The 25,789-nt window shown below is 55.8% G+C and overlaps 1 protein-coding gene across 1 annotated transcript; it reads right to left on the reverse strand.

The window, feature by feature from the left end:
• Window positions 1-7,284: 7,284 nt before the first annotated feature.
• On the reverse strand, window positions 7,285-24,758 carry P4HB (prolyl 4-hydroxylase subunit beta). Its single transcript, XM_032177886.2, has 11 exons — window positions 24,504-24,758; window positions 23,373-23,579; window positions 20,561-20,694; window positions 20,247-20,384; window positions 11,676-11,780; window positions 11,372-11,497; window positions 10,499-10,699; window positions 9,941-10,061; window positions 9,631-9,812; window positions 9,210-9,296; window positions 7,285-8,222 (listed from the first exon to the last, which is right to left on the reverse strand). The coding sequence occupies exons 1-11, from the start codon at window positions 24,646-24,648 to the stop codon at window positions 8,142-8,144; spliced, it is 1,527 nt and encodes a 508-aa protein (XP_032033777.1). The 5' UTR covers window positions 24,649-24,758; the 3' UTR covers window positions 7,285-8,141.
• Between the last annotated feature and the right edge of the window lie 1,031 nt (window positions 24,759-25,789).

The following is a 25,789-nucleotide window of genomic DNA, read 5'->3' on the forward strand; positions in this document are numbered from 1 at the left end:
GGCAGGAGAATGGTGTGAACCCAGGAGGAGGAGGTTGCAGTGAGCCGAGATCATGCCACTGCGCTCCAGCCTGGGCGACAAAGCGAGACTGTCTCAAAAAAAAAAAAAAAAAAAAAAATGACTCTGATGGTGCTGCCTCCTGCTCAGAAACCCCGCAGGCATCCTTGGCTGGGATCTCAGTGCCTCAGGCTCCTGCCCAGTCAGTCCTGCGGCTTTTCCTCCATGTGCCTGGCTCCCCTGCCTCACACCCCTGCGGGGGACAGGGTGTTCCATACACACTCATGAGTTCACCCTGCATAGTGTCTCTGCATTCCAGATTTGACACACATACTCACACTTAAGGTGGTGTCCAGTTTGCTCTCCACGTTCAGGGACCATCACACCCTGGGTGGTGTGCTCTCTCTGCCCTGGCCCCTGTGATCTTACCTCTAGAAGCAAAGCCAAGGGAATTTTTTTTTTTTTTTTTTTTTGAGTTGGAGTCTCACTCTGTCGCTCAAGCTGGAGTACATTGGTGCAACCTCGGTTCACTGCAACCTCTGCCTCCCGGGTTCAAGTGATTCTTTTGCCTCACCTTCTCGAGTAGCTGGGACTACAGGGGCACGCACCACCCTCTCTGGCTAATTTTTGTATTTTTAGTAGAGATGGGGTTTCACCATATTGGCCAGGCTGGTCTCAAACTCCTGGCCTTGTGATCCGCCCGCCTCAGCCTCCCAAAGTGCTAGGATTACAGGCGTGGGCCACGGCGCCCAGCCAAGGGAATTTTTAAAACTGGTGTTCCAACAGGCTCTTCATTGCTGGCTGCCTTTACTTTTGCAACAGCCCCGGTGGAGGTCTGAAGTGGGGCTTGGACTACAGGACATGAGCAAGTGGATGGGACCGGACACAGACACAGAGTTGACCAGGGAGGTCTTTGTGGTCAGGGACAGCCATCGATTGTGCTGGGAACACTGCAGCACTTGAAGCTGGCTGGATGAGTCCGCTGGGGCTGTCTTGACAGACCACAGACTGAGTGGCTTAAAAAACAGATGGTTGGCCGGGCGCGGTGGCTCACCCCTGTAATCCCAGCACTTTGGGAGGCCGAGGCGGGCGGATCACCTGAGGTCAGGTGTTCGAGACCAGCCTGACCAACAAGGTGAAACCTCTTCTCTACTAAAAAATACAAAAATTAGGCCTGGCACGGTGGCTCACACCTGTAATCCTAGCACTTTGAGAAGCCGAGGTGGGTGGATCACGAGGTCAGGAGATCAAGACCATCCTGGCTAACACAGTGAAACCCCATCTCTACTAAAAATACAAAAAAAAAAAAAATTAGCCGGGCATGGTGGCGGGTGCCTGTAGTCCCAGCTACTCAGGAGGCTGAAGCAGGAGAATGGCGTGAACCCAGGAGGCGGAGGTTGCAGTGAACTGACATCACACCACTCCACTATAGCCTGGGTGATGGAGCAAGACTCCATCTCAAAAAAAAAAAAAAAAAAGAGACGGTCCTTCCCAGAGTTCTGGAGGCTGAAATCTGGGATCCGGGTTTCAGCAGGGCAGCTTCCTCCTGAGGCTCTGAGGAGCGTCTGTCGCAAGCCTCTCCCCAGCTTCTGGTGCTGCCAGCAATCCTGGTGTCCTTGGCTCTAGCAGCATCGCCACGATCTCGGCCTTCATCTCCACGGTGTTCTCCCAGTGTCTGTCACTGTTCACATCTCCCCCTTGTATAAGGACACCGGTTATAGTTGGGTATTGCCTCATCTTAACCAGTGACATCTGCAAGCATCCTGTTTCCAAACAACAGTCACATTCTGAGGTCTTGAGGGCTAGTACTTCAACGTTAATTAAGGAGACACATGAGTCAACCCATAATGCTGGTAAAACCCTGCAGGTGGTCACTAAAGGCCTGAATGAGGACAGAACCAAGACTGGCCAGCAGCTCTTTGCAGGGGCAGAGGAGAGCTGGGCCACCAACAGCCTTGCATCATTAGGCTGATCTGCATCCAACAATATCAAATCAGCAAACATATTAGACACCTCTAGGTGCAAAGCCTTGGCCAATTGCTATGGGAGGGCTGGGCACAGTGGCTCATGCCTGTAATCCCAGCACTTTGGGAAGCCAAGGCTGGAGGGTCAGTTGAAGCGAGGGGTTTAAGCAGCCTGGGCAACATAGTGAGACTCCTTCACTTTAAAAAAATTTAAAACTGGCCGGGCGCAGTGGCTCACACCTGTAATCCCAGCACTTTGGGAGGCCGAGAAGGGCGGATCACATGAGGCCAGGAGTTCGAGACCAGTCTGGGCAACATGGAGAAACCCCCCGTCTCTACTAAAAATACAAAAATTAGCCAGGCGTGGCGGCGTATGCTTGTAATCCCAGTTACTCTGGAGGCTGAGGCAGTAGAATCTCTTGAACCCAGGAGGCAGAGGTTGCAGTGAGCCGAGATCGTGCCACTGCACTCCAGCCTGGGCGACAGAGCAAGACCCCATCTCAAAAAAATAATAATAAAATAAATAAAATAAAAAGAGTAAAAGGAAAAATGCTGCTGGAGAAGCGGCGCTGATGGAGGGTCCTTGCCTGGCGAAGTTTCCTTGACCTGCGTTGGTGCCCAGGTGCACCCCCTGCCCCCTCCCCTGCCCCCTGGGTCCCTTGCCGCGGGTAAACCACCTCTCCAGTCACACACTGGAGTAGCCCTGGAGCCTCTAGCCAGGCCCGGGCCTGCAGACACCCTGAGGGGGGTTGGCTCCCAGTGTGGCTGCATTTCTAGGGACTCGGGGAAAGGTATGGTCAGTTGGAATTCCAGGTCACTTGGGAGGAGCGAGGCCGTTTTTTCTGGTTTGTTTACGTGAAGCCTAGAGACGAAAGGTTCTACACTGGAGACAGGAGACAGAATCTCCTCTGATGTGAAGATTGCCTTTTCTCATGTTGTGGAAAGTTCTGTCTGCCCTCCCCGCTCAGAGGATCAGATGAAAGCACGCTGGATGAAGCTGCCACCAACAGTGTGACCAGAAGGAACGCCCTTTCCAGGAGTGACCGGGCCTCAGGCTAGAGACGCGGTGGGGGCAAGACCATCCGGTGAGCCTGTTTGGCCACCCCAAGCAAGCCCCCGTGTCCCTCCTGCTGAAGGTGAGCTGGGAGCATGCAGAGCTTTTGGCTTTGGGGTTTCTATCTGGATCACCCAAGGGACTGGTGCCTGAAGCCTCGCCAGTCAGAACAGATCCCTTGAAAGGTATTTATGTGCCTTCTATTCTAATAAGGATGTGGGAACCGTGTGTTCTACACCATGATGGACACTCCCTGGAGCTCCTCACCCTTGAAACTTTCCATCAGAAGCCGGCTGTACGTGCCTGCTCCACCGTGGGCAAAGCCTGCTGTTCATGCAGCATGACATCAGAGCAAAACCTGTCTTCATGGAGTTTTGTCCCTGATTCTTCTTGGTCCATATGAACTTGCAAATTGATCTAGTTTGCATGACTTTAAGTTTCTGCCTTCTGGAAGACGAACTAGAACATCTAATGCACAAGGTTTACCATCATACTTTTTTCTTTTTTTTTTTTTGAGACGGAGTCTCGCTCTGTCACCCAGGCTGGAGTGCAGTGGCGCGATCTCGGCTCACTGCAAGCTCCGCCTCCCGGGTTCACACCATTCTCCTGCCTCAGCCTATCCAAGTAGCTGGGACTACAGGCGCCTGCCAACACGCCCAGCTAATTTTTTTTTTTTTGTGTGTGTGTTTTTAATAGAGACGGGGTTTCACCGTGGTCTCGATCTCCTGACCTCGTGATCCGCCCGCCTTGGTCTCCCAAAGTGCTGGGATTACAAGTGTGAGCCACTGCGCCCGGCCTTTTTTTTTTTTTTTTTGAGACGGAGTCTCGCTCTGTTGCCCAGGCTGGAGTGCAGTGGCGCCATCTGGGCTCACTGCCAGGTTCACGCCATTCTCCCGCCTCAGCCTCTGGAGTAGCTGGGACTACAGGCACCCGCCACCACATCCAGCTAATTTTTTGTATTTTTAGTAGAGACGGGGTTTCACTGTGTTAGCCAGGATGGTCTCGATCTCCTGACCTCGTGATCCGCCTGCCTCGGCCTCCCAAAGTGCTGGGATTACAGGCGTGAGCCACCGCACCTGGCCTACCATCCAACTTTTAAAAGTCCAGTGAGGCCTGGCTGGGCTCAGAAGCTCATGCCTGTAATCCCAGCACTTTGGGAGGCCGAGGTGGAAGGATCACTTGAAGCCAGGAGTTGAAGCCAGCCTGGGCAACTTAGGGAGACCCCCTTCCCTTCAAAAAATTTAAAAATTAGCCAGGCATGGTACTGTGTGCCTATGGTCCCAGCTACTTGGAATGCTGAGGTGCAAAAGATTGCTTGAGCCCAGGAGTTTGAGGCTGCAGTGAGCTACAGTCACACCACTGCCCCCCAGCCTGGGCAACAAAGCAAGACCCTGTCTCAAAAAAAAAAAAAAGTCCAATGTATGCAACCAGCAGTGCTCTGCAAAAGCACCCGGGAGACCCTGTTAGTAAAGTCAGCTGATGCCGGGTGCAGTGGCTCATGCCTGTAATCCCAGTACTCTGGGAGGCCAAGGTGGGTGGATCACCCAAGGTCAGGAGTTCAAGACCAGCCTGGCCAACATGGTGAAACCCCGTCTCTACTAAAAATACAAAGATTGGCCGGGCATGGTGGTGCATGCTTGTAATCGCAGCTACTCAGGAGGCTGAGGCAGAAGAATCACCTGAGCCCAGGAGGCAGAGGTTGCAGGGAGCTGAGATCGCAGCACTGAACTCCAGCCTGGGCAACAGAGTGTGACTCTGTCTCAAAAAAAAAAGGAAAAGTCAGTGCAGGTCACACTGCAGTCTGGCAGGAGGGCCAGCCTAGGGCCAGAAGGGCCCTTCCCTCCCTGAGGTCAGAGGACCCCCAGGGTGTAGTACATAGGCCCAGCAATCACAGTTTTAGGCTCTAGGCCAGTGGCTTCCTGGCACCTGGAGAGACAGAGAGTTGGGAAGTCCCAGGCTGCTAAGCCCTAACCACCTCCCCCCAGAGCCTTCAAGGTCTCCCCACTAATCCAGCAGCCCAGTCAGAGAGGTTTTGGACACTGCCCCACCACCTCCCAGCAACAGCCAAGCCCAGGAATGTGCTCATCAGCTGCCTCTGCAAAACGGGAAAGGTATCAGTGACTCCCTCCCCTTCCCAGAGCACATGACACCAGTGCTCCAGGCAGCTGCACCGTGTCCCAACATTCTCTCCAGAGGGCCAGCTCCCCGCACAGCTGGTCCACAGGGTCACTGCACCCCATCCCACAGCCAGGGGGCACAGGCACAAATACAGCCCACCCCTTTAGCTGTGACTGAAGACAGCCTCCCTCCTCAGAGACCCTGCCAGGAGCCACAGCCCTTGGGCCTCTGCCCACATCCTCCCACGGCAACTCCAGATGCCCGTGCCCACTTTTCTGTGAGTATGTGGCTCACTGTGTCGCAGGACCCTGGCATGGCACAGAAACCCTGCTGAAGCCCTGGAGCTGAACTAGCCAGAAACCAGCGCCAGCGTGGGCTGTCTCCAAAACCCACAGAGCTGGGGGCCAGGGCAGATGGCAGCACCCAGACTGCCAAGCTGGTGTGAGCCGTGTGGGGCCAAGGACATGTGGGCAAACTGGGCTGGTTGGTGCTGGCGATGTGTTGACACAGGTCCTCGTGGCATGCTAGCCGGATACTCCACAGCCCGGAGCGGAGGCAGGAGCGGGAGCGGCCTAGTTTGTGAGGGCCTGTGGGGCCAGCGAGGGTGGTAGCGGGGAGAACGGGAGAACCGCACCCCCGGTGAGGCCTGGTCTGGCTTGAGAGCTGTCTCTGGCTCCAGCAGCTGCAGCCAGCCCGCAAGCTCGGGAACTGGGAGGACACCCAGGAATCTCGGCAGTGCGGAAGCTCCTACTCCAGGGAGCACATCAGGATGTGAAGTTGGCGGGGCTCAGTGTCACAGGCAGGGCTCCTCAAGGCAGGCTGGTGAGGGTCCTTTGTTCTGTCCGACCTTCTGAGGGCCGAGTAGCCTCCCTAGAGCTGCAGCTCCACCCCCACTCCCACCTGCACCCTTGGGCTCCTTCCTCCTGCCTCACTGCCAAGACCACCATGAGCCCTGCTGGATCCTCAGGGCCTCTGCTGTTGCCCTCAGTGGGACCCACAGACACCACAGAGCTCCTGTTGCCTCCCCTGCAGAGAAGCAGCAAATCCAGGCTCAGCAGAGCTATCGCCCAGCCCTGCACACAGGCCGCAGCTTGCTGTCTGCAGAAAAATCGACTTTCAGCCGGGCGCGGTGGCTCACGCCTATAATCCCAGCACTTTGGGAGGCCGAGGCGGGCACGTCATGAGGTCAGCCAGCAGATTCTGGCTAACACGGTGAAACCCCGTCTCTACTAAAAGTACAAAAAATTAGCCGGGCGTAGTGGCAGATGTCTGTAATCCCAGCTACTCAGGAGGCTGAGGCAGGAGAATCACTTGAACCCGGGAGGCGGAGGTTGCAGTGAGCCAAGATAGCACCATTGCACCCCAGCCTGGGCCACAGAGCAAGACTCCGTCTCAAAAAAATCGACAGTCTATGTGTTTTTTCTGTATGTGAAGCACAAGAGTGCTGAGGTTAAGCCAAATTACAACTGAAAGACCAGGAGATTCTTATTTTGAGACAGGGTCTCACTCTGTCACCCAGGCTGGAGTGCAGTGGTGCAATCTCTCCTCACTGCAGTCTTGACCTCCTGGGATCAAGCGATCCTCCTGCCTCAGCCTCCTGAGTAGCTGGGACTGTAGATGCAAACCATGCCCAGCTAATTTCTAATTTTTCGTAGAGATGGGGTCTCCCCGTGTTGCCCCAGCACTGGGATTCCAGGTGCGCGTCCCTGCGCCCAGCCCGGCCCTTTATCGTGTGAAGGGTTAGTGATAGACAGGGCCCCCTGTTCCTCTCACCCATCCTTGAAGTCTGAGTCCACCTGATTTCTCGTCACTCCATGGCGGGGATGGGAGGGAATGACCCGGAGTCTGAGCATCACATGGGGCTGAGTGGCTCCACCCATGTCCACATCCAGGGTCCAGAATCACAGAAGCCCCATCAGAGTCCAGGTGAAGCAGCCTGCAAGCAGGGAAGGCATCCTCCCCATGAACTGCAAGCCTGCACAGCTCTGCTGGGGAGACTGGGGCCTGTTTCCCCATCTGCACCTCGCCCCAGGGGCGAGGCCTCTCAGCACCAGTGACCCCACGAAGGTCTGGCAGATGGCCTTGGCGTCAGCATTCCAGCCCAGGTCTCCGGGCTTGGTGAGATCATAAACCTGAGGCAAGGACAGGTGGTAAAATTTCAACTTTATTTGGCCAATGTGTTCAATTCGATTGTGAAATAGAAATGCCTGAAGAACTGTCAACGTCTTAATCAGCTCCAGCATCCTTGGCCACCTCCCCACACGGGAGTCAAGGGTCCTGGTTCCGCCTCGAACAGGCCACGGGCCACGGGCCACGCTGTAGAGGCCAGTGGTCACAAACAATGAGCCCACGACAGGATGAGGAGCCCTGGCTTGAGGGAAGGGGAAGGCCCAGGCCTGTGCTGGGCCCCAGGGCTGGCAGCCACCAGCCCCTCTTCCAGGCATGGGGGACACCCTGACAGGATCTGGAAGTCTCCATTTACCCAAAAAATGCAAGAGCCATGATCAGTCATGGCAACACTGCACATGGTGCTGAGTGACCGTGTCCAGTCTGGCTCCGTCCCTCCCACACGGGGGACAAGCTTCTCCGAGGAGGCCTGGCCAAGGTGGAACAAATACCCTGATGTCGAAAAATGTCTAAAAATCCCACAAATGGAATTTTCAAAAAGAGCAGAAACCTCCCGCAGGAGGGAGGCAGCGAGACTCCGAACACTCTAGCAAGCACTCTGGACAGACCCATGTATGAAAAAGTACATCATGGTTTCAAGAAACAAGCCCCACCAGGGTGGGCTGCCTGGAGATGGATCCCTTTCCAAAAACCGAAAAGCAGAAGGAAGAGACGGGGGTGAATGGACGGTGTGTGGGGGTGAGGTGTCACTTCAGAAAGGTTCCCTGGGTTTCCGGCGACGCCCTCCTTCAAGCGAGGGCCACAGGCTTCGGGAGCGTGCGCTGCTGCTGGGTGTGCAGCCCCCGAGGGGTCTCGGCAGCGCCCGGGTCTGGCTTTCCGTATTACAGTTCATCTTTCACAGCTTTCTGATCATCATCTTCCTCCATGTCTGGCTCCTCTGCTTCTTCCAGGTCCTCGAGATCCTGGGATACAGGAAAAGGGGCAGGGGTGGGGGGGGGGGCAGTTTAGCTGCAACAGCTGAGGCTGCCGGCCCCCAGCACCCCACGCTGCTCACACCAGGAACTAGCTGGCCACGGTGGACATGGCCACCGGCCACTGGAGCAGCCAACCCTGATCTTTACGAGATACACAGGGGTCTTCCCAGGAAGAGTGACGCCGGGGGGATTTCTGCCTATAGCAGGATGAATCAGAGCCCCCACTGTGTCAGGAACCCTGGGAACCCCAGCTCAGCCTTGGACCCTTCCACTGGGCATGGCAGGCGTATGTGTGCCTCCCAGCTTGGCACCATGGAGTCTACAAAGGGTCCACATCTCAGCAGGGACAACAGCCCAGTGACAGGCCACAGGCAGCACCAGGGGCTGGCCCTCCATCCCCAGCCTGGGCAGAGTGTTTCCACCTCCCACTGTGCACCAGCATTCCCAGCAGGCCCTGCCAGCCTGGGCTGACCCTGCCCTCATCTCCCTCACCATGGTCAAGCACCCCGCCCCTGCCGCATCCTCCCAACACCAGCCTTCCTGCTTCCCTGGCAGTCACCACTGCTGCTGGCCACGCATTGATGGGCAGGACTAAGCTCCCAAGGGCAGACCCATGTCTGCTCCCTTGTGCCCGGGCCCCGCCAGTGGGCTGGGGATGGAGATTTGAGTCCAAGTTAGCGGCATGTGAGGAACCAGTGCCATGTGTCTGAAAAGATTTTCTAAGCAAAATCTGGTTTTTAAAGATGCCTTCAACCTCGCCCCCTAAAGAAGTGCTGGCCAGGGAGAGCTGTTTCAGCAGAGCACTGGGAGCACATCCCTTGCCCTACTGGGCAAAGATGTGGGGCCCCAGAGCCCTGGACGCAGACGTGCCTCCAACAGCACCATTCCCATCACAAGCCAAGCCCAAGTGGGCATGTCCAATGGGGTCAAGGGGCTGAATCCCAGAGACCAGCCCAGGGCTGCAACCCCACTCACGTCATCATCCCCTGCCCCATCCTGGCCACCGCTCTCCAGGAACTTCTTAAAACCATCCAGCGTGCGTTCCCCGTTGTAATCGATGACCTGTGGAAGACAGGGATGAGTGCAGGGGCTGGTCTCGGCCCACAGCCAATCTCCCGGCATTGGCTCCTCCTCTCTAGAGAAAGGCAGAGCAGGCCCGGTCCGGTGGCTCACACCTGAAATCCAGCACTTTGGGAGTTCAAAAACAGCCTAGGCAATATAGTGAGATCCCATCTCTCTCGAAAAACATAAAAAGGTGGGTGCTTCTGAAGGAGCTCCCACAGCTCTTCTTCCACCCAACTAGCCCCAGGCTCCTTCCAGACAGGCACCCAGGCTGGCGTGGGGACCACTGCTCTTCCCAGAGCCCGCCCCAGCCCCGTCTGGAGGGAAGGCGCACCGTCCTGTCGGCACTGGCAGGAAAGAACTTGAGTGTGGGGAAGCTGTGCACTTTGACGGCCTCCACCTCGTTGGCAGTCGAGTCCATCTTGGCGATGATGATGTTCTCATGGTCCTTGTACGTCTCTCCCAGTTTATCCCAAATGGGAGCCAACTGTTTGCAGTGACCACACCACGGGGCATCTGAAAAGAAAGCAGTTCTAGGGTGTGTCCTGGACACAAAGCCACTGGCAGACGCTTCCCCGGGAGTCTGCCCACCTCGCGCATGCCCTAGTGGCACGGACCTGGGGAGCTGAAAGGGCAACACTTACAGAACTCCACGAAGACGTTCTTTTTCTCATCAAAAGCCACGTCTTCAAAGTTCTTCCCAACAAGCACCTTGACAGGCTGCTTGTCCCAGTCCTCCGGCAGCTCCTGGCTCATCAGGTGGGGCTGGAGGGCAGGCAGGGCACGGTGAGGGGCGGCGACGCCTGGGGGGACCACAGAGCTCCCCAACCCTCACCTTGCCTGGGGCTGAGGTGCGCGGCTGCCCTGGGCACACCAGGATGGCAGCCGCAGACGCTGACAGTGCCAAGAATCCAGAAAGAGAAGGCTGGGCCAGTGGGCTGGGCCCAATGAGCCCACACAGGCCGCACCCTCGCCGGCCAGGAGGTTTCCCTGAGGAGCATCTGGGCCAGCCATGTCAACAAGAGGGCTCCTACAGGTCCCCAAGGGTATGACAAGAATGGTGGTCTTCACACCATCTTGGGCTCTGTCCTCTTACTCTGAAGATCTTACTTTGAGGACAAAGCCCAGGACACTGAGAGCCCAGAGACCCCAAGGTGGCGGCTCTACCTAGGAGGCAGCCCTGGCCCGGGATGCGCCCACACCTTGATTTTGCCCTCCAGGAAGCGGTGACAGAACTCTGTGATCCTCTCTGCTGTCAGCTCATCCGATTCAGGCTTGTACTTGGTCATCTCCTCCTCCAGGGTGATGAGGCGCACGGCCGGGCACTCTTCCTTCTTCAGGCCAAAGAACTCGAGAATGCGCTGGTTGTCGGTGTGGTCGCTGTCGATGAAGATGAACAGGATCTGGGGGAGAAAAGGAGGTTGCACAGGTGCGGGAGACGGCTGGCCTCTGCCTCCAGCCCTGACTTCCTTCGGAAGGTGCGGGAGACGGCTGGCCTCTGCCTCCAGCCCTGACTTCCTTCGGAAGGTGGGGAGCCGCTGCCTCAGCCTGTCCCCCCTCAGAAGGTGGGAGCTGGCCTCTGCCTCAGCCTGATTCCCTCAGAGGGTGCCTCCAGCCCTGACTTCCTTCGGAATGTGCGGGAGATGGCTGGCCTCTACCTCCAGCCCTGACTTCCTTCGGAAGGTGCGGGAGACGGCTGGCCTCTGCCTCCAGCCCTGACTTCAATCAGAAGGTGCGGGAGACGGCTGGCCTCTGCCTCCAGCCCTGACTTCCTTCGGAAGGTGCAGGAGACGGCTGGCCTCTGCCTCCAGCCCTGACTTCGATTGGAAGTAGACCATGCTCCTGGTGCCTTTTTCCTCCAACCTGGACTCTGGGGTTGCCCAACCAGACCAGCAGGTGACTGGGAGCAGAGGTCTGGCCTGGCTGGCCCCTCGCCTACATCCAGGCTGTCCTGAATCAGATGCCCGGTCCGGTCCAAGAGGCAGCCTCAAGAAGGACCCGCACTTCTGTCACCTCGGGAAGAGTTGTACTGTTCCCTGGCACCACCCCACGAGCCACCCAGAGGAGCAGCTCACCTTGCCCTTGAAGCTCTCGGCTGCTGTTTTGAAGTTGCTCAGTTTGCCGTCATAGTCAGACACACTCTTGGGCAAGAACAGCAGGATGTGAGTCTTGATTTCACCTCCAAAAATCTTCGGGGCTGTCTGTGTTATAAACTTAAGTTACTGGGTCTGAGTCACACGCTATTAATACAGAATGTTCTCCCAACAGCCTCCAATGTCAGACGCTGGACAGCAGTGGTGACCGGGAGCCTCATGCCACCCCCAACCCACTCCTCCCCATCCCCAGCCTGGGGGCTACAGGGCAGCAGGGGAGCCGCACCTGCTCGGTGAACTCGATGACAAGGGGCAGCTGGTTGTGTTTGATAAAGTCCAGCAGGTTCTCCTTGGTGACCTCCCCTTCAAAGTTGTTCCGGCCTTCATCAAACTGTGGACAGAAAGGGGGCCCTGACTGAGCGTTGCTGCTGGGAGCACAGCCCCTAGGCCCATGTCTCCCTGGACATGGGAAGTCACAGCAGCCAGCAGCCCTGCCCTCCCGTGGGGTTTCGAGCCCCAGGTCCAGCAATGGGTACAGGACATGACTGTTCCTTGACAGCCAGACTGCTCCGGCCACGGCCTTATGGCTGCCAGTGAATTCAACGGCTGGTTTCACATCCACAACTCAAGCCTGGAACATGTGGTCTTCCAGCAACCCTTGAAGTGTGGCCCATCCCCAGGGCCCCCAACCTTTTCAGGGCACCCATGTGGTCAAAGCTATTTTCTTAATTTATTTTTGAGACAGTATTGCTCTGTTGCCCAGACTGGAGTGCAGTGGCACGATCTCGGCTCACTGCAACTTCCGCCTCCCGGGTTCAAGTGATTCTCCTGCCATAGCCTCCCGAGTAGCTAGGACTACAGGCGCCCGCCAGCACACCTGGCTAATTTTTTTTTTTTTGTATTTTTAGTCGAGATGGGTTTTTTTTTTTTACCATGTTGGCCACGAAGGTCTCAATCTCTTTTTTTTTTTTCTTTCTTTTGGTGACGGAGTCTTGCTCTGTCGCCCAGGCTGGAGTGCAGTGGCGTGATCTCCACTCACTGCAAGCTCCGCCTCCCGGATTCAAGCCATTCTCCTGCCTCAGCTTCCCAAGTAGCTGGGACTATAGGTGCCCGCCACTACTGGCTAATTTTTGGTATTTTTAGTAGAGACGGGGTTTCACCATGTTAGCCAGGATGGTCTCGATTTCCTGACCTTGTGATCCGCCCGCCTCGGCCTCCGAAAGTGCTGGGATTACAGGCGTGAGCCACCGCGCCCGGCTGGTCAAAGCTATTTTCACACTCACACTTCTCTGGCCTCTGCCTTTTCACTCTCCCTCTCACGTGCTGCGGCACAGAGCCACAGAGGCTGCTGGGTGCATGGTGTCGCAAGAGCAGGAGGGCAGGAGAGGAGAATCCTGCTGGAGGAATCTAAAACACCACTCAGCACTAAATTGTTTTTGTCTGGGAAAAACTAGTTTCCATAAAGATGTGATTTATGATAACATCTAATGGGATTATTATTCTTTTAAAGTAAATTTGGCCACAGTGGCTCAGGCCTGTAAGCCCAGCATTTTGGGAGGCCAAGATGGGTGGATGGCTTGAGGCCAGGAGTTCAAGACCAGCCTGGCCAACATGGTAAAACCCCATCTCTACTAAAAATACAAAAATAAGCTGGGCGTGGTGGCGGGCACCTGTAATCCCATGTACTTGGGAGGCTGAGGCAGGAGAATCGCTTGAACCCAGGAGGCGGAGGTTGCAGTGAGCCAAGATTGCACCACTGCACTCCAGTCTGGGCAACAAGAGCGAAACTCTGTCTCAAAAAGAGGCCAGGTGCAGTGGCTCACACCTGTAATCCTAGCAGTTTGGGAGGCTGAGGCAGGTGGATCACTTGAGCTCACGAGTTAGAGACCAGCCTGGCCAACATGGTGAAACCTCGACTCTACCAAAAATACAAAAAATTAGCTGGGTGTGGTGGTGCGCACCTGTAATCCCAGCTGCTCGGGAGACTGAGGCAGGAGAATCACTTGAACCCCGGAGGTGGAGGTTGCAGTGAGCCAAGATCGTGCCACTGCACTCCAGCCTGGGCAACAGAGGCAGACTGTCTTAAAAAAATATATATATAAAAATCAGTTGGGTGTTGTGGCACCTGCCTGTAATCCCAGCTACTCAGGAGGCTGAGGCAGGAGGATTGCTTGAGTCTGGGAGGTAGACATTGCAGTGAGATCGCACCACTGCACTCCAGCCTGGGTGATAAGAGTGAAACAGGCCAGGCATGGTGGCTCACGCCTGTAATCCTAGTACTTTGGGAGGCTGAGGCGGGCGGATCACCTGAAGCCAGGAGTTTCAGAGCAGCCTAGTCCAACATGGTAAAACTTCATCTTTACTAGAAATACAAAAATTAGCTGGGCGTGGTGGCGGGTGCCTGTAATCCCAGCTACTTGGGAGGCTGAGGCAGGAGAATCGCTTGAACCCAGGAGGCGGAGGTTGCAGTGAGCCAAGATCGTGCCACTGCATTCAAGCCTGGCGACAGAGCGAGACTCCATCTCAAAGAATAAACAATAAAAATAAAGAGAAAAAAACCCATTTTTTACATCCTTAGTTCTAATTTCTAATACAACAGATCCTGAAAGGTGCAATCCACGTGCCCGTAAGGCTCTGGGACCCCTAATAATGCACGGCAGCTTCAGGGAGTCCTAAGGCCACAAGATGGAGAGGATGTGGCGGCCCAACCACGAGGGGTCAGCCTGCAGCTGAGGATGCGGCCTCGGCTCAGGCTCAGAGAGGCGCCCCTATGCTGAGGCTCTTCAAGTGAGAATTTCGGGTGAGCCTTCCATCATTCCCCCTGAACTACTTTCTATTTTTAAAATTTATTTTATTATTTTTTGAGATGGGACTTTTGCTATTGTCACCCAGGCTGGAGTGCAATGGCGTGATCTCGGCTCACTGCAACTTCCACCTCCCGAGTTCCAGCGATTCTCCTGCCTCAGCCTCCTGAGTAGCTGGAATTACAGGCATGCGCCAGCACGCCTGGCTAATTTTTGTATTTTTAGTAGAGACAGGGTTTTACCATGTTGGCCAGGCTGGTCTTGAACTCCTGACCCCAGGTGATCCACTTGCCTCGGCCTCCTAAAGTGCTGGGATTATAGATGTGAGCCACTGAGCCCGGCCCGAACCATTTTATTTTATTTTTTTTGAGTTTCACTCTAGTTGCCCAGGCGGGAGTGCAGTGGCACGATCTCGGCTCACTGCAACCTCTGCCTCCCGGGTTCAAGTGATTCTCCTGCCTCTGCCTCCCAAGTAGCTGGGATTACAGGGATGCGCCACCACGCTTGGCTAATTTTGTATTTTTAGTAGAGATGGGGTTTCTCCATGTTGGTCAGGCTGGTCTTGAACTCCCGACCTCAGGTGATCGGCCTGCCTCGGCCTCCCAAAGTGCTGGAATTACAGGCGTGAGCCACTGCACCTGGCCCGAACTACTTTTTTTAAAAATTTATTTATTTATTTTATTTTATTTATTTTGAGACTGAGTTTTGCTCTTGTTTCCCTGGCTAGAGTGCAATGGCACAATCTCGATCTTGCCTCATTGCAACCTCCGCCTCCCGGGTTCAAGTAATTCTCCTGCCTCAGCCTCGCAGGTAGCTGGGATTACAGGCATGAATCAACACGCCTGGCAAATTTTGTGTTTTTATTAGAGATGGGGTTTCTCCATGTTGGTCAGGCTGTTCTCAAGCTCCTGACCTCAGGTGATCTGCCCGCCTTGGCCTCCCAAAGTGCTGAGATTACAGGCGTGAGCAATCCGCATCCAGCCAAAAAAAATTTATTTTATTTTTATTTTTTGTAGAGACGGTCTTACTATGTTGCCCAGGCTGGTCTCAGACTCCTGGCCTCAAGCAATCCTCTTGCCTCAGCCTCCCCGAGTGCTGGGATCACAGGTGTGAGCCACCAAGCCTGGTCCCCTCAAACCTTCTTTTTTTTTTTTTTTTTTTGAGACAAGAGTCTGGCTCTGTCCCCCAGGCTGGAGTGCAGTGGCACCATCTCGGCTCACTGCAAGTTCTGCCTCCCGGGTTACGCCATTCTCCTGCCTCAGCCTCCCGAGTAGCTGGGACTACAGGCGCCTGCCACCATGCCCTGCTAATTTTTTTGTATTTTTAGTAGAGACAGGGTTTCACGATGTTGGCCAGGATGGTCTCGAACTCCTGACCTCGTGATCCGCCCACCTCAGCCTCCCAAAGTGCTAGGATTACAGGCTTGAGCCACCGCGCCCGGCCCCTTTTTTTTTTTTTTTTTTTTTTTTTGTGACAGAGTCTTGCTCTGTTGCCTACGCTGGAGTGCAGTGGCGCAATCTCAGCTCACTGCAACCTCCGCCTCCTGAGTTCACGCCATTCTCCTGCCTCAGCCTCCTGAGTAGCTGGGACTACAGGTGCCCGCCACCACACCCAGCTAATTTTTTGTATTTTTAGTAGAGACGGGGTTTCAACCTGAGTAGCTGGGACTACAGGTGCCCGCCACCACACCCAGCTAATTTTTTGTATTTTTAGTAGAGACGGGGTTTCACCGTGTTAGCCAGGATGGTCTCAATCTCCTAACCTCGTGACCCACCAACCTCAGCCTCCCAAAGTGCTGGGATTACAGGCGTGAGCCACCGCGCCCGGCCCCCTCAAACTTCTTAAATGAGACTTGGGGAAATAAATCACGCATCCTTTCTCTCTGGCCATTTCCATGTATGCGTCCTCAGAGTAACTTGGAGACCAGGTGCCACTTCCTGCTCTTGTGCATGCTGTGCCTGGGCCACCCTGACCTGGCCTCACTGGCAAAGAGCTGATGCTAAATCAGGACACAAGCACCAACCACCCTTCCCGAGCCCGAGGGGCAGAGGCTTCTAAGCCTGCTACCTCTTTCCCAGAGGGGCAAAGGTGGATAAGAAGAGGCAGAAAAGCCAAGGTCAGGAGGCCCTTGGAGGCAATCCTTTGGAACATGAGCTGCTGATCACAGCCGGGCTCCCAATGGCACTGGTGGGCTCGCACTGTGCCCAGGAGTAACGCTGGGCCGCAACTGCAGGCAAACAGAAAATCCCCCCACCCCTGCGAAACAATGTCCTCAGCTCCCTCCAGAGTGTCAGACGCTGCCTACACCATCTCATGCCAAGACGCCAGGAGGAGACGCTGCCGCAGCTGTCCCAGGGCTGCCATCGTTTCAGCAGAGATGCCACACCACACTCAATCACGGTCTACTGTGGGAAGGGAAACTGGTCCACTTAGCAGGGCACAGCGGCAGGAGGCCAGCCCTGCCAGGCCACAGTGACCCACAGCATAGAAAGGCCCAATGCAGGCCGGGTGATATGGCTCACGCCTGTAACCCCAATGTTTTGGCAGGCCGAGGCAGGAGGATTGCTTGCGCTCAGAAGTTCGAGACCAGCCTGGGCAACACGGTGAAACCCCATTTCTACAAAAGTATTAAAAAATAGCCAAGTTCGCCGGGCGTGGTGGCTCACGCTTGTAATCCCAGCACTTTGGGAGGCTGAGGCGGGCGGATCACGAGGTTAGGAGATCGAGACCATGGTGAAACCTCGTCTCTACTAAAAATATAAAAAAAATTAGCCGGGCGTGGTGGCGGGCGCCTGTAGTCCCAGCTACTCGGAGAGGCTGAGGCAGGAGAATGGCGTGAACCCGGGAGGCGGAGCTTGCAGTGAGCCGAGATCGCGCCACTGCACTCCAGCCTGGGTGACAGAGCGAGACTCTGTCTCCAAAAAAAAAAAAAAAAAAAAAAATAGCCAGGTGCGGTGGCGCACACCTGTGGTCCCAGCTACTCAGGAGGCTGAGGTGGGAGGACTACTTGAGCCCAGGAGGTCGAAGCTGCAGTGAACTGTGATTGTGCCACCGCACTCCAGCCTGGTAACAGAGCGAGACCCTTTCTCAAACAACAACAGTAACAGGCCCAGTGCTGCCGGCTGGTGAAGAAAAAATGAAATATCAGAAGCTCTCACACCCACGGTGCCAGTGACCAGCAGCCCCCGCAGAGGCTTTCCTGGGTTGCAGTGCCTGCTAGGGAAGGAAGGGAAGAGCAGGCCACACAGGAGCACCCTACTCAGCCAGGCTGCCCACTGTGGCCACTGCACACACGGGAAGGCCTCACTCACTTTGAGGGATGGGAGTTAACAGCCTGGCGGAAAAGGAACAAGTTGGACTCATCCTCTCAGCTGTGGGGTGAGCTCTGACTTCCAGGGCAGCCCCTACCGCGTGCACCAGACAGGGGGCCGGGCTTCTGCCTGGAGCTGCCTGCAACGACCACGTTCACCATCACAGACACCTAGGCCACCTTCGGTGGGCAAGAAAGCGCCACCCATCAACTGGCATCAAACCCAAGTGGGGTTGTCTGTACCCAGCTCTAGTGGACTCCAGAGAACGGAGGCAGAGCAGTAACCTGTGGGGAGCCCACATGGATGGCCACGTGTGAGCCTTGGCAGGCAAGAGCAACGAAACCACCCTCCCAGCCTTCGCAGACACACAATCACCAAACTGTCCAGAGTCACAGCGGCCACTGCAGACATCCAGGGCACTGAAGGAGCTGTGGGCTGTGTGACGAAACAGGGTTCGCAAGTTTCGTGGGCCCTGGAGAAAGTCTCCCCCAGAACCCAAGTTTCAGGACAAGACTTGGAACTTTCTCTTTAATAAAGGCTCTAAAAAGACCTTTGGTTCCCTCAACTTTATCCAACACTTCACTGGCTTTTTCTAGTCAGATGTTTAATTTTCTGGGCACCTTGCAATGGCAACTGACTAATTTAGCAACTCTCTTCCCTTCAGGGAACATCAAGAGAATGTCTCCTGGTAAAGAGCATCTACTGTCTTGAATTATCTTGAGGAAGTGGCTGCAAAAACAGCTAAATGACAAGAACAAGAACATGGAAGCATGCCATCCTGACCCACCCGCACCACCGCGCTCCAGGAAGCTGGCTCTACCCTCCCTCCTACCTGGTCCCAGGGAGTGCTGGATGCTCAGTGCTTACTACAGAAAGTGAATGGGTCGGTGGCTCACACCTGTAATCCCAGCACTTTGGGAGGCCAAGGCAGGCGGATCACGAAGTCAGGAGATCGAGACCATCCTGGCTAACACGGTGAAACCCCGTCTCTACTAAAAATACAAAAAAATTAGCTGGGTGTGGTGGCGGGCGCCCTGTAGTCCCAGCTACTTGGGAGGCTGAGGCAGGAGAATGGCATGAACCCGGGAGACTGAGCTTGCAGTGAGCGGAGATCGCGCCACTGCACTCCAGCCTGGGCGACACAGAGAGACTCTGTTTCAAAAAAAGAAAAAGAAAAAAAAAAAGAAAGTGAATGGGTTCCTCATGTCCAAAACCACTCAGCCCCAATCCTAGAGGCTGCCCCTCTGACTGTTTGCCTTATGATGCTGCTGTCTAAAAGGTTCTTCTTCTCCCCTCTGGAAATGACACAGGACAGGAGCTGAAGGTCCGACTGCCCCCGGCCGCCCTCCTGCCCCTCACTCCCCAGGTCCCTCCTCTCCCGAGACTTTCTCTCCTATCCACACTACCCTGGCTCTAAGCGGCACAAACCCACGATCACCCACATCCAGGTTCAGCTGTCCCTAGAGCACAAGTGTGCGGCCCCAGCCCCACCTGCCTGGTGACCGAGAAAAGAGACAATAGAAACCCACAGGCCCCATCATGATGCTGTGCAAACAAGGACCCTGCTGTGTCCTGGTAACGGGGAGAGGCGGCTAAGAGGCCACACTGTCCAGGAGCCCTTCCCCAGGAGAAGGACCGTGGGATCAGGACGGCAGTTTTCAAAGTGGATCTTTAGGAGTCGTAATGCCCTTGGGGCCGAGGGGCACACGAAGTATGGGTGCCAGTTGGGTGGGAACATGCCCAGAGAGCCAATACTCCAGACCTCTGGGTGAGGAAAACGTTCTGGAAATAGGAGGGATGCTGCATGACGCTCTGAATGTAATTAATGCTTTAAAATAGTTAAGACTCGGCTGGGCGGGGTGGCTCACGCCTGTAATCCCATCATTTTGGGAGGCTCAGGCAGGCAGACCACTCGGAGCTCAGGAGTTCAAGACCAGCCTGGACAACACAGCAAAATCCCATGTCTACCAAAAAATACAAAAACTTAGCCAGGCGTGGTGGCACATGCCTGTAGTTCCAGCTACTCGGGAGGCTGAGGTTAGAGGATCACTTGAGCCTGAGAAGCAGAAGTTGCCGTGAGCTGAGAATGCACCACTGCACTCCAGCCTGGGAGGCAGAGTGAGAAACCCCATCTCAAAAAAAAAAAAAATGGGGCCAGGCGTGGTGGCTCACATTTGTAATCCCAGCACTTTGGGAGGCTGAGGTGGGTGGATCACAAGGTCAAGAGATTGAGACCATCCTGGCCAACATGGTGAAACCCCATCTCTACTAAAACAAAAATTAGCTGGGCATGGTGGTGCACGCCTGTAGTCCCAGCTACTTGGGAGGCTGAGGCAGGAGAATCACTTCAACCCAGGAGGCAGAGGGTGCAGTGAGCCGAGATCGTGCTACTGCACTTCAGCCTGGCGACAGAGCAAGACTCCGTCTCCAAAAAAAAAAAAAGCGGGGGGGGGGCAAATGTTGTTACATGTTTTATCATAATTGAAGAAAAAAAAAAAGTTAACACTCAAAAGCAGCTCTTCTGAGGTGGCTGTGGCAGGAGAGTGGCCAGAGGGCCCACAGCTGAATGTGAAGGCCACAGGCATCAGTGCCTCCTACACCCCAACTTGGCAAAGCTGCAGAACATACCTATTGGGCCAAAGGTGCCAGGAGCAAGGTTCCCTTAACGATAAGGAGAGCAACGCCACCCTCTGCAGACCAACCCCGGAACTAACCTGGGCAGAGCTGCCTGGGGCCACTCACCTTCTTAAAGAGGACAACCCCATCTTTGTCGAGCTGGTATTTCGAGAACACGTCACTGTTGGAAGTGATCCCAAATGGTATGTCATCGATGGCCTCTGCTGCCTGCAAGAACTGCTTGGCAGAGTCCGACTCCATGTCCTGAATAAGGAGGGAGAAGCAGAGGTAGTCACGATCCCGCAGCACCAAGCAGTAGGGCAGACCCTGTAGTGCCCAGGCCAGGGGGGACACATGCAGAACTGCCAGCCGCAGGCCGTGGACCCCTCCTCAATGGATGACAGAAGGAAGGAAGACTGGAATAACGCTCTGGTCTCTACCTTGAAGAAGCCGATGACAGCCACCTCGCTGGACTCCACCAAGGACTCTGCAGCTGCGCCGTCAGGCAGGGTGGTGGCAGCCGGGCCCGTGCGCTTCTTCAGCCAGTTCACGATGTCATCGGCCTCTCTGCCAGCTAACCCCAAACAAATGTAGGTTCCACTCTCAAACAGGGAGTGCCGCTTGCCCTGCCGGGCCTGTTCCTGTCTCTGCTCTCTGCCAGCCAGGCTCAGGACACCTGAATCAACCTAAGCAAGATGCTCTCCCACCATGGAAGAGGTCTGGTGCCGTCTGCCCGCCTCCTAAACCCCCGTGTACATGAGACTGTGGTTGTGTTTATGGGGAGTGGAGAGGGAAGAGGGTGATTCTGTCTCTGAATAACAAGATCACAAACCCATTTTTTTTCTCTGATCTCTCTGCATTTTCTTTTGACACAGGGGCTCACTCTGTTACCCAGCTGGAGGGTAGTGGCAGGATCTTGGCTCACTGCACCCTCCACCCACTGGGCTCAAGCAATCTTCCCAACCTCAGCCTCACGAGTATCTGGGGTACAGGTGCATGCTACCACACCCAGCTCATTTTTGTATTTATTGTAGAGACGGGGTTTTGCCATGTCACCCAGGCTGGTCTTTAACTCCTGTGCTCAAGCAGTTTGCCCACCACGACTTCGCAAAGTGCTGGGATTACAGGCATGAGCCACCAATCCCAGCCTTTTTTTTTTTGGAAGATAGGGTCTTGCTCTGTCACCCAGGTTAGAGTGCAGTGGCATGATCATGGCTCACTGCAACCTCGAACTTCTGGGCTCAAGCAATCCTACCTCAGGCTCCCAAGTAGCTGGGACCACAGACATGTGCCACTACACCCAACTTTTTTTTTTTTTTTTTTTGGAGACGGAATTTCGCTCTTGTTGCTCAGGCTGGAGTGCAATAGTGTGATCTCGGCTCACTACAACCTCCACCTCCCGGGTTCAAGCAATTCTCCTGCCTTACCCTCCCGAGTAGCTGGGATTATAGGTGCCCGCCACCACGCCCAGCTAATTTTTATATTTTTAGTAGAGATGGGGTTTCACCATATTGGCCAGGCTGGTCTCGAACTCCTGACCTCAGGTGATCCACCCGTCTCAGCCTCCCAAAGTGCTGGGATTACAGGCATAAGCCACCGCGCCCAGCCTGTCCTCTGCGTTTTCTAAATTTTCTTTGACATGTACATCCATCAAACACACACGTTCTCACCCAGGAGTCTGACAGCAGGCCTCATCTTAGAGAGGTGGACAGTAACTCAAAACTCAGTGCCAGTTTTTCTACCTATGGGAACAGGCTGACACCTAGCCCACCTAACTCCCGCCTCCTAACTTATCCCAGGCATTTCAGGAGTTCTCGCCAATGGCCCACCCTACATGCCTCCCAGACCAGGAAGAAGATGACACACTTTTATGCCACCAAAGGCAGTCAACTGACAGGGAAGAAACCTACTCCTCCTGGGAGACTGAGGCTAAGGAATGATGACCCTTTCCCTCCTAGAACTTGACTCCCTGGTCTGAATGGGGAAAACCCCACTCAGATGTAGAAGGATTCTGCCAATGCTAACAAGACGGTCACCAGTGACAAGTGGATTTAGAAGTGCTCATCTCATCTGCAAACCTGAGTGTTAGTGACAGAACCACGGTTGACTTTTGACAGAGCACTTCCCGTTCCAAAAGTGAACATGAGTAAAAAATGAGAACATCAATCACATCTGTAATCCTAGCACTCTGGGAGGCCAAGGCGGGTGGAACACGAGGTCAAGAGATCGAGACCATCCTGCCCAACATGGTGAAACCACGTCTCTACTAAAAATACAAAAATTAGCCAGGCATGGTGGTGCACACCTGTAGCCCCAGCTACTCAGGAGGCTGAGGCAGAGAATCACTTGTACCCGGGAGGCGGAGCTTGCAGTGAGCAGAGATCGCACCACCGCACTCCAGCCTGGGACAGAGCGAGACTGTCTCAAAAAAAAAAAAAAAAAAAAAAAAAGGAAACATCAAAACAGTCAAGTGAGAGGCAACCAGAGTTGCTGCCACTAGAACAGGACAGGGCACACCTGCTTAAGGGGACAACCCTGCTAACACTGGAATGAGCTGCTTTCGGGCTACCCATCATGTGCATCTGACATGCCACAGAATTGGTTTTATAAACGAGTTTTCTTTTGCCACAGTCACTGATTTGGCTACACAGGGGCTCGGCCTCCACTAAGGCAGCTTCAGAGGCAGACGAGCAGCTGAGGGCCTGTGCTACAGACGGAGTGGGGTGGGCTTGGATTCGAGGTCTGCTACCGACAGGCGCGATGCTGTTACTCAGCTGCTCCAAGCCTCAGCCCTTTGTCTGGGAAAAGCCTGCCTCACAGAGAGGATGCAAGGAGAAATCACGCACGTGACGTGGCAGCTGGCACGCTACAAACGATAGCTAGCAGGTGTCACTCTGAGAGCTATAGCTATACTGCTGCTCCTAGGAACAGGGCAGCACAAACAGCCCATGTGGCCAGAAAGGCACCAGTCTCCCTCTCCTCGCTGGTCAGTCTCCAAACAGACCTCAGCCAGCCACCCCCAGGATGGCACCAGACAAGACAGGTTCTCCATTCGAAGGTTCTTCCAGGATGAAAACTTTCCTCACAGGACCCTCAGGGCACAAGTGGACGGAGAACCCGGCCTGAGGAACGGGATCCCTCCAAGCCTCTGGAACCCGGCCTCCCCACCGCTCAGACAGCTGCCCATGCCCTTCCAAGTCGGCAGGCCAGTCCCTCTCTAAAGACAGTTCAAGGGCAGTGCCACAGCCACACCTGTATATTCCTTTGGGGAAGCCGTATCTCCATTCTTGAAGAACTTGATGGTGGGATAGCCGCGCACGCCGTACTGCTGGGCCAGGTCAGACTCCTCCGTGGCGTCCACCTTGGCCAACCTGATCTCGGAACCTTCTGCCTTCAGCTTCCCAGCGGCTTTGGCATACTCAGGGGCCAGGGCCTTGCAGTGGCCACACCAAGGGGCATCTGGAAGCGTAAATGAGATGCTAGAGAGCAGCCTTGATGCCTCGGCAGTGCTTCCCTTTTTCCTCTAGCATTTCCCTTCATAAAAACCTTATCTACTCACCAAGATAACCCCTCCTAAAGCACAAGGCTGAGCTGATAGCCTGGTGTTCTTGGGCAGTATCAGGACAGAGGCCGTGAACGACAATCTACCACCAACCAACACCAGCCCCCACTCTGCTAGGTCACCATCAGCACAGCAAGACAAACCTTTCAATGGCTGCTGACTTCTTATTACCTGCAGGCAACTAAGGCAAGGGTCTCCCTAGAATTTCCCTTTAAGACTACAGACAAAAGTGAAGAAGTGAACGTGGCGGCCTGTACCAGCACTAGCTGTTAAGTACGAGATGCACATCCGTGCACACAGGCCCTGAGTTGCTTAGGGTGAGGGAATAAGACGATCTGTCAACAGAGTTAGCAACTGTGTCGGGCACAAGATTCCCACCCCAGGGACAGAACTCAAATCCTTATGGACATGAGGAAGGCTTGGGATTCTCGTCTGAGACACCATCGGAAGGACTGCTGTGGCAAGCTGAAGGTGGGATGGGCAGGAGCGGGGCGCCTTCCGGGTCGGCCCCCGGGAGGACTCGGCAAGGCTGGACACTGGCTTGCTGTTTGCTCACACAGGTCGATCCTGTTCTTCTCGCACTAACAAGAAGATCCTGCCGTGCGCAGGGCGGGCACCGGGACGGCCCCCCGGCTCCCAGCCCGACTCTCACCCCCAAGGAGCCCCGGACATGGCCCCCAAGGCGGGCAGGAAGGGAGCCCTTCAGTCCCGGGCGCGCCGGGGGTCCCGGCTCCGGGGGCTGCCGGGCCGTGCCTGCATCCCAAGAGCCTGGCCCAGCGGCCCCGAGCCCCGCCCGCCCGCCCGCCAGGCCCGGCGCTCACAGAACTCCACCAGCAGGTACTTGTGGGCCGCCAGCGCCTCCGCGAAGTTGCTTTTCCGCAGCACCAGGACGTGGTCCTCCTCCTCGGGGGCGTCGGCGCACACCAGGGCGGCCACGGCCAGGCACAGCAGAGCACGGCGCAGCATGCCGGACACGGAGCAGGCGGGGCGCTTCGGTTGGCGCCGCCGGGACAGCGGGGGCAACGAGAACGCGCGCTGGTCCCGGCCTCGCCTTTATAAATCCTGAGTCCGGGGCGCGCCTGCCCCCCCGCCCGCGCGCGCTGGCCGCGGCGCGCACGCGCCCCTGGGGCCTACCTTCGATTGGCCGGCGGACTTCGAGGCTCGTCTTTGCCGCTCTCGGATTGGACACTCACACTAGGCCTGGCCCCGGATTCGGAAACGCTTCTGAGGGTTCCCTGGCCTTCGCCCGGGATTGGCCGAGGACCTCGCGCTCGCTGTCTTTCTTAGCCTCTCATTGGCTCCCGACGAGAACTTTTTCTGCCTTGGCTTCTAATTGGTGGCTTTCTCCTACACCTTCCACGGGTCTGAAATGGCTGCCACTTTCGGTAGCCCGGGCTCTGCGCCTCCTGATTGGCCAAGGGATGCGCGCACTCTGCGCGTTCCTTCGTCGAACGTGGCAGTGGGGCGGAGTTCCCGGTCTAGGGGCGGAGCTGCGGCTGCGCCTCCGAAACCCCTCGTGTTGCATTCTGACTGGACCGCGTACCCAACTGGCACGCCCCCCCGGACCCCGGGCCGGAAGCTGAGGTGACGCAATTTCCGGCGCGCGTGTCAAGCGTGCGGCGGCGGCCCTGGAAGGTGGGGTCGGCCATCTAGGGGCGGCGGTGGGCTCGGTGTGTGATAGCCGGCCCGGTCCGACGCGCTCCGCGAGGCCACGCGAGACACCCACCGAGGCATGGCGGCAGGGCCTGGGCACGGGAGTCGTGCGCACAGGGCGAGGAACCCTCGGAGGGGATGAGAGCACAGGGCGGGGGTTAGGAGAATGGGGCTGGAGAGACGGGCGGGAGGGGCGGGAACTGGGCGCCTGGGACCTGCCGTCTCCCAAGCCCCAGGAAGACGCTGCCCATGCGTGGAGCGGCCGCAGGAAAGGTACTCCCGGCTAAGGCCTTCAGGGAGCGGCCCTTTTCCCTGTGCGATCTCTTCCCTCCTTTCCCACGGGTTGCCAAATCCTGTGACGCTGCCCCTACTCTGGTGCTTCTCAGATGCTATGGTCGGCTTAGGAGACCTCGCAGCCGTTACACAGCTGTGGAAATACCCTGGGCGCTGGGCG

This window comes from Hylobates moloch, unplaced genomic scaffold (assembly GCF_009828535.3).
Source record: "Hylobates moloch isolate HMO894 unplaced genomic scaffold, HMol_V3 SCAFFOLD_15, whole genome shotgun sequence".
Lineage (NCBI taxonomy): Eukaryota > Metazoa > Chordata > Mammalia > Primates > Hylobatidae > Hylobates > Hylobates moloch.